This window comes from Monopterus albus, unplaced genomic scaffold, assembly GCF_001952655.1.
Source record: "Monopterus albus unplaced genomic scaffold, M_albus_1.0 scaffold792.1, whole genome shotgun sequence".
Taxonomy (NCBI): domain Eukaryota; kingdom Metazoa; phylum Chordata; class Actinopteri; order Synbranchiformes; family Synbranchidae; genus Monopterus; species Monopterus albus.
In genome coordinates, this window is record NW_018128672.1 from 1 (window position 1) to 8752 (window position 8752).

Genomic DNA, 8752 nt, shown 5'->3' on the forward strand with positions numbered 1-8752 from the left:
TGTTTCTGTGCTTTTCATTGTGTGTTGGTGACTTTAATGATATGTAAAAAGTGTACAAGGTGCATACAGTTTTGTCACAAATATAAAATTTATGAAAAAAAGATTTAATCTTTTAGTCTTTGAAATTTGTGTTGCATAACCAGTTTCCTATTGGAATTTTATCACAAAAGTAGCAACTTTTATCAACTATTATCAAACTGTAATCATATCAGCAAAACAATGGACTGGTATATTGGGCCACTTAGTCATTTTTAGTGAGTTAAATTTCTTCCCCACTCATGCAGAAGGGAATTTATGACTCTGCTTTGATTAATAAACTTGCTTTTTATATGTTTTTTTCCAAATTAATCACATTTAAAAGTTTTCAAAAGCACATTGGTCTATTGTTCTTATATTTAGATGCATGTTGTTTGAAGGCCACGATGTGCTAACCCCTGGACTTAGGAACACAGCTTAACCTCTCACACTAAGGTGGCATTTTTGAATTCTGTTAAAGCTTCAAACACTGCTTGAGGTTATTAGTCAGAGATATTCACTCAGTAACTGACTACCATGAACCCAAGAACAGAGTTCCTAGCAGACCTTACTTTATCATATTAGTAATTCAGGACAATACCCAAATCCTTCTAAATTAATAACAATCTACAGTTATAGGCAGCCCCCTCCTTCTACCTTCAGATGTTACTCTACTGAGAAAGTTTTAGGAGTCAGTATACTCTGGCTCTTTGAGGAAGTGTTTAGGTTAGTCTGAAATAACCTATAAAAGCTGACATTGGCCATGTAAGACTATGATTTTAGTGCACAGTGTTTAGCTGGCATTAGTTGACTTCCTGGGATTGGAATGGTCTCTTCCAGTGAATGTACTCTTGTTCATCTGTTTGCTGTGGTTTTTAAAGCATTTTTGTCACTTAGACTACATTTTCTTCTCCAGTCAGACTCCTCTTCTGGTATTCAGGTGGTTGTCAGTTAGAAATGTTGGGTTATCTTTCTGTCGGCATCCAGTGCAATGCCTGTAACTAACCCCCTGCACCATCTGTTCACTACAATGATTTAGCATTTTCTACTGTTATCTTTCTTACACATATTCAGTTACACACACAGAAATCATTAGCTGATTAAATCTACTGTTGTCTACAGCTATCACTGCTGTCTGATAATCTGCTCTCTTTGACACACCCTCCTGTATAAAAATTATGTTCTTATGTGTTTATGAATAATGAGGATGAAATATGAACATGCTGATATAAAATTCCATGTGAGCCAGTATGAAATGTACCATTCACCAGGTGAACATGGACCATAACCCTTCTATGGACCATAAGCGCTGAAGTGCACTCGGCCGCTTGATGTCCTGACTGTGACTCAACACTGACACCTCTCTACTTGTGTCTCCAGATTCAGACACACCCTTGTCAACCAGTCACATATCCAGCTCTGTTAACGGCACCAAGGAGCCTGACGGTGTCACCTTCTTCATCCTGCAGGGCCTCTCCAGCCTCGGTGACAGACAGATGATCCTGTTTGTCATCCTGCTGCTGGGTTACATCATCATCCTGGGAGGAAACAGCATGATCATCTTTGTGGTAAATAAAGTTATGTGTGTCTGTATTTAATCAATTTTGTCTCAATATGAGTAAGACCAAATTATTAGTTCTGTAGTAACTGACACTTACTGTATTTCTCATGCAGACACTGACTGATCCAAAGCTCCACTCTCCCATGTATTTCTTCCTCTGCCACCTCTCCTTTGTGGACATAGTCTACACCACCACCACCATCCCAAAAATGCTGTCTGGCTTCCTGTCAGACTTGTCAATCATCTCAGTCCCAGGCTGCTTCCTCCAGATGCATTTCTTTATTCAGCTAAGCATTACTGGCTATGGAATCCTTACTGCAATGGCATATGACCGCTATGTGGCCATCTGTCACCCTCTGCACTACACCTCCATCATGACCCGACGTGTCCAGTTGCTCCTCATAGCAGGAGCCTGGGGGTTCAGCACTGTTTGCCCACTGTCAGCCACTATCATTGCCTTAATTCGACCTTACTGTGGCCCAAATGTTGTGGGACACGGATGGTGTGACATGTCATCTGTAAGGCGTCTGGCCTGTGCTGACACCTCAGTCGATAACATTGTGTCTCTTTTTTTGGCCACTGTGTCTCTACTGATCCCAGGAGTCCTCATCCTGACCTCCTATGTCCTGATTGGCATTGCAATATTGAGGATGGGTGTTGCTCAGAGGCTCAAAGTCTTTGGCACATGTGCTGCCCACCTGACTGTGGTGTCCATCTGTTTCAGCTCAGCTGCCTTTGTCTACATTTCCTACCGAGTTGGAAATTTTTCACCAGAGGTACAATGTTTACTTTTACCTAGGTTTTAGTCTGTCTCACCAAACATTACATTTAAGATGCTTTTGTCAGAAAAAGTTCAGTGGCTGCAGTCACATCACATCAGTTTAAGACATAATTATAAGCAATTTGAATAGGAAAACCTTTCTCACCAGCCTCTGACTGATGTTTCTAGGTAGGAGATTTTGGGAGTTTTTGACAAAAACTAAAACAAACTCCAAACATGTTGGCAGAATGACTGCAAATTCCCCACAACTGGAGGTTGCATCACATTAAAGCATTATTAACACTAACACAGTCAAGTCAGCTGTATCTGGTTTCACTTGGTAACAAATTGCGACAGAACAAAGGCAGCTAATGTTGGTTGTTCATGTGGAGTGACTACAGGTCAACACACAGCCTCACCATCTTGAAATAATATCTGAACACTCCCAAGTCAGAAGTTAGGAGTTGGAGCGGGTCATCTCCTAATCAGAGGGTTGGTGGTTTGAATCCCGGCTTCTCCAGTTCACATGTTGAAGTGACTTTGGGGAAAACACTGAACCCCAGGTTGTTTCTGGTGACTGTGCCATCAGTGTGTAGGTGTGTAGAAGTAAAACATTATTTATGTGCATGAATGGAAATTAGTGTAAAAGTGCTTTGTGTGCTTCGCTGCATAGAAAAGTACTATACAAGTATAAAATCATTTACCACAAGTAGATCATCTTGTGCCTTATGATCCTGTCCATGACATTCACAAATAGTATTGGAGATTAGGAGCAACCCTGGTGGGTCAGTCATAGGCTTTCTCCAGGTGCACAAAGCACATGTAGACTGGATGGGCAAACTCCCACGACCCCTCCAGTAGATTTGCAAGGGTAAAGACGTGGTGCACTGTTCCACAGCCAGGAAGAACAAGGAGTGCTTTTCTGACATTGCCTGAATGAAGAATATCAAAGACATTAGGTCCACTGTTTTGTGTTTTCAAAGCTTTCAAGCACGTCACATGTTCTTGATGAAGTTGCTCAGTTTTCATGGAGATGACTGAACAAAAGGTTTGCCAGTTACAGAAACCACACAGTTTGTTGGACAACAAACTAATCTACCTTGTCAAGTCAATGGGAAAAAATATATTACATAGAAAGTCAACATTGTGTGTCCACTTTCTTTTTTAGGTTCGTATCATTGTAGCTGTGCTGTACGCTGCTCTGACCCCTTTTCTGAACCCAGTGATCTACAGTCTGAGGAACAAGGAGCTGCAAGAGTCCATCAGAAGGACACTGGTCAGGGTCAGATTTGCTGTTCTTTCAGCTATGAAGAACATCGTCATATTGTCCTGACTGGACACTGTCTTTGAAAATTTTTATTTAGAAATGATGCAGTTGTTTTTAACTAGTTTTTATTAATTGTACAGCAATCATGTGGTGTTGACAGGTCCTTTCATGTTGTGTCTTAATCAACTCCAGACTGAGGCATTTCACACCTTCTTTTAAAAATTGTGAATCTTTTCTTTGGTATAGTAAATTCTTGTATTCACTTTGTATCACACATAGAGCTGTCAAAGTTAATGCAATAATAATGAGTTATTGTAATTTCCTTTTAATGGCACAAATTTTTTGACACCATTTACATGTGCACGTTCTGTAATTATGACCCTTGGCCCACCCAATATTTTGGGAAATCTGAAAGCAGTGCAGCAGTAACGTTGTGGATGGCAAGCAGAAACACACCTTGAGCAGAAACTGATAAAAGCGTCCTTTGACTGGGCAAACGTGATTGATCACGATTAAATATTTTGATTGATTGGCCGCACTAAATATACAACATATTGAGCATCGTTAACAATAACGTGACACATTCAAGTACATGATCAAAATCTGATCCAGTCTGTTTTGCCCAACTCCATTATTCACCCTATTTCTTTCAAGTAAATACTGTTTCATTAGCTCACTTTTGGAATTATTCTCCCCCAGTTTGTTCAACCATTACTCCACTAGTGAATTGCCAGCATTATTGACTATCTTCTTGGGCATGAAAAGAGGACTGGCCATTCTCTGAAGACTTCTTTGTACATGGAATAATCTTTCTTTTCATCATTCATTTCTACCTTCTCCATTTTGTCCTGTTTATCTTCTTGTTTGTGATATTTTGTGTTCTCTGAATGTTACCATGGTGATGTCACCCAGAAGTGGACATCACTTTTCCAGACGGTTCGGTTCACAGATATGCAACCCCAAGAAAAAATTCTTTGATGGACCTGACGGTGTTGTAACACTGGTTCACTTGTCAGATGACCTTCAAGATCTTTACATGCTATCTTAGAATTCAGCTTTACACATTACTTTATTGGTGAAACCTGGAGCTTATGCAAAAAATCTAGGACCCATGGTGCAAATTGTGTGAAGGCCACAGACTGGATGTTATTCATCCTTTAACACGAGCATTCTTGAACAAACTGCCTTCAGCTCTGTGGGCCACCGGTCCCACCGACGTAGGGATAAATCAAAACGGACCCGGTCAAATTTTCTTTGCGTGAGGGGGCGGTGCCTGTTTACAGAGCCCAGTACCCACTCACACAGCAGCAAGGCAGGGAAGAAAAAACTGTTCATGGACTTTTGGAAGCTGGAGTTTTGATTCCTACTCACTCTCCTTGGCTGTAAGGCGTCTGGCCTGTGCTGACACCTCAGTCGATAACATTGTGTCTCTTTTCTTGGCCACTGTGTCTCTACTGATCCCAGGAGTCCTCATCCTGACCTCCTATGTCCTGATTGGCATTGCAATATTGAGGATGGGTGTTGCTCAGAGGCTCAAAGTCTTTGGCACATGTGCTGCCCACCTGACTGTGGTGTCCATCTGTTTCAGCTCAGCTGCCTTTGTCTACATTTCCTACCGAGTTGGAAATTTTTCACCAGAGGTACAATGTTTACTTTTACCTAGGTTTTAGTCTGTCTCACCAAACATTACATTTAAGATGCTTTTGTCAGAAAAAGTTCAGTGGCTGCAGTCACATCACATCAGTTTAAGACATAATTATAAGCAATTTGAATAGGAAAACCTTTCTCACCAGCCTCTGACTGATGTTTCTAGGTAGGAGATTTTGGGAGTTTTTGACAAAAACTAAAACAAACTCCAAACATGTTGGCAGAATGACTGCAAATTCCCCACAACTGGAGGTTGCATCACATTAAAGCATTATTAACACTAACACAGTCAAGTCAGCTCTTTTGTTTGGAGCTTTACACTGTTTGTTTGTATCTGGTTTCACTTGGTAACAAATTGCGACAGAACAAAGGCAGCTAATGTTGGTTGTTCATGTGGTGTGACTACAGGTCAGCACAAGGCCTAACCACCTTGAAATAATATCTGAACACTCCCAAGAGTGACTACAGGTCAACACACAGCCTCACCATCTTGAAATAATATCTGAACACTCCCAAGTCAGAAGTTAGGAGTTGGAGCGGGTCATCTCCTAATCAGAGGGTTGGTGGTTTGAATCCCGGCTTCTCCAGTTCACATGTTGAAGTGACTTTGGGGAAAACACTGAACCCCAGGTTGTTTCTGGTGACTGTGCCATCAGTGTGTAGGTGTGTAGAAGTAAAACATTATTTATGTGCATGAATGGAAATTAGTGTAAAAGTGCTTTGTGTGCTTCGCTGCATAGAAAAGTACTATACAAGTATAAAATCATTTACCACAAGTAGATCATCTTGTGCCTTATGATCCTGTCCATGACATTCACAAATAGTATTGGAGATTAGGAGCAACCCTGGTGGGTCAGTCATAGGCTTTCTCCAGGTGCACAAAGCACATGTAGACTGGATGGGCAAACTCCCACGACCCCTCCAGTAGATTTGCAAGGGTAAAGACGTGGTGCACTGTTCCACAGCCAGGAAGAACAAGGAGTGCTTTTCTGACATTGCCTGAATGAAGAATATCAAAGACATTAGGTCCACTGTTTTGTGTTTTCAAAGCTTTCAAGCACGTCACATGTTCTTGATGAAGTTGCTCAGTTTTCATGGAGATGACTGAACAAAAGGTTTGCCAGTTACAGAAACCACACAGTTTGTTGGACAACAAACTAATCTACCTTGTCAAGTCAATGGGAAAAAATATATTACATAGAAAGTCAACATTGTGTGTCCACTTTCTTTTTTAGGTTCGTATCATTGTAGCTGTGCTGTACGCTGCTCTGACCCCTTTTCTGAACCCAGTGATCTACAGTCTGAGGAACAAGGAGCTGCAAGAGTCCATCAGAAGGACACTGGTCAGGGTCAGATTTGCTGTTCTTTCAGCTATGAAGAACATCGTCATATTGTCCTGACTGGACACTGTCTTTGAAAATTTTTATTTAGAAATGATGCAGTTGTTTTTAACTAGTTTTTATTAATTGTACAGCAATCATGTGGTGTTGACAGGTCCTTTCATGTTGTGTCTTAATCAACTCCAGACTGAGGCATTTCACACCTTCTTTTAAAAATTGTGAATCTTTTCTTTGGTATAGTAAATTCTTGTATTCACTTTGTATCACACATAGAGCTGTCAAAGTTAATGCAATAATAATGAGTTATTGTAATTTCCTTTTAATGGCACAAATTTTTTGACACCATTTACATGTGCACGTTCTGTAATTATGACCCTTGGCCCACCCAATATTTTGGGAAATCTGAAAGCAGTGCAGCAGTAACGTTGTGGATGGCAAGCAGAAACACACCTTGAGCAGAAACTGATAAAAGCGTCCTTTGACTGGGCAAACGTGATTGATCACGATTAAATATTTTGATTGATTGGCCGCACTAAATATACAAATCATTTACCACAAGTAGATCATCTTGTGCCTTATGATCCTGTCCATGACATTCACAAATAGTATTGGAGATTAGGAGCAACCCTGGTGGGTCAGTCATAGGCTTTCTCCAGGTGCACAAAGCACATGTAGACTGGATGGGCAAACTCCCACGACCCCTCCAGTAGATTTGCAAGGGTAAAGACGTGGTGCACTGTTCCACAGCCAGGAAGAACAAGGAGTGCTTTTCTGACATTGCCTGAATGAAGAATATCAAAGACATTAGGTCCACTGTTTTGTGTTTTCAAAGCTTTCAAGCACGTCACATGTTCTTGATGAAGTTGCTCAGTTTTCATGGAGATGACTGAACAAAAGGTTTGCCAGTTACAGAAACCACACAGTTTGTTGGACAACAAACTAATCTACCTTGTCAAGTCAATGGGAAAAAATATATTACATAGAAAGTCAACATTGTGTGTCCACTTTCTTTTTTAGGTTCGTATCATTGTAGCTGTGCTGTACGCTGCTCTGACCCCTTTTCTGAACCCAGTGATCTACAGTCTGAGGAACAAGGAGCTGCAAGAGTCCATCAGAAGGACACTGGTCAGGGTCAGATTTGCTGTTCTTTCAGCTATGAAGAACATCGTCATATTGTCCTGACTGGACACTGTCTTTGAAAATTTTTATTTAGAAATGATGCAGTTGTTTTTAACTAGTTTTTATTAATTGTACAGCAATCATGTGGTGTTGACAGGTCCTTTCATGTTGTGTCTTAATCAACTCCAGACTGAGGCATTTCACACCTTCTTTTAAAAATTGTGAATCTTTTCTTTGGTATAGTAAATTCTTGTATTCACTTTGTATCACACATAGAGCTGTCAAAGTTAATGCAATAATAATGAGTTATTGTAATTTCCTTTTAATGGCACAAATTTTTTGACACCATTTACATGTGCACGTTCTGTAATTATGACCCTTGGCCCACCCAATATTTTGGGAAATCTGAAAGCAGTGCAGCAGTAACGTTGTGGATGGCAAGCAGAAACACACCTTGAGCAGAAACTGATAAAAGCGTCCTTTGACTGGGCAAACGTGATTGATCACGATTAAATATTTTGATTGATTGGCCGCACTAAATATACAACATATTGAGCATCGTTAACAATAACGTGACACATTCAAGTACATGATCAAAATCTGATCCAGTCTGTTTTGCCCAACTCCATTATTCACCCTATTTCTTTCAAGTAAATACTGTTTCATTAGCTCACTTTTGGAATTATTCTCCCCCAGTTTGTTCAACCATTACTCCACTAGTGAATTGCCAGCATTATTGACTATCTTCTTGGGCATGAAAAGAGGACTGGCCATTCTCTGAAGACTTCTTTGTACATGGAATAATCTTTCTTTTCATCATTCATTTCTACCTTCTCCATTTTGTCCTGTTTATCTTCTTGTTTGTGATATTTTGTGTTCTCTGAATGTTACCATGGTGATGTCACCCAGAAGTGGACATCACTTTTCCAGACGGTTCGGTTCACAGATATGCAACCCCAAGAAAAAATTCTTTGATGGACCTGACGGTGTTGTAACACTGGTTCACTTGTCAGATGACCTTCAAGATCTTTACATGCTATCTT

At 40.4% G+C, this 8752-nt stretch overlaps 1 protein-coding gene across 1 annotated transcript; it reads left to right on the top strand.

The window, feature by feature from the left end:
- Positions 1-437: 437 nt before the first annotated feature.
- On the top strand, positions 438-7116 carry LOC109953574 (olfactory receptor 10J4-like). The gene is made up of 6 exons (XM_020589050.1): positions 438-471; positions 1396-1583; positions 1690-2352; positions 3505-3662; positions 4991-5243; positions 6486-7116. The coding sequence occupies exons 2-6, from the start codon at positions 1512-1514 to the stop codon at positions 6648-6650; spliced, it is 1311 nt and encodes a 436-aa protein (XP_020444706.1). The 5' UTR covers positions 438-471; positions 1396-1511; the 3' UTR covers positions 6651-7116.
- Positions 7117-8752: the final 1636 nt, after the last annotated feature.

Coding starts and splice junctions, on each gene's coding strand:
- LOC109953574 (XM_020589050.1), top strand. CDS start 1,512: ATGATCCTGTTTGTCATCCTGCTGCTGGGTTACATCATCATCCTGGGA. Junction 2,353..3,504: donor TTGGAAATTTTTCACCAGAG/GTACAATGTTTA, acceptor TTTCTTTTTTAG/GTTCGTATCATTGTAGCTGT. Junction 3,663..4,990: donor ATGAAGAACATCGTCATATT/GTCCTGACTGGA, acceptor CTTGGCTGTAAG/GCGTCTGGCCTGTGCTGACA.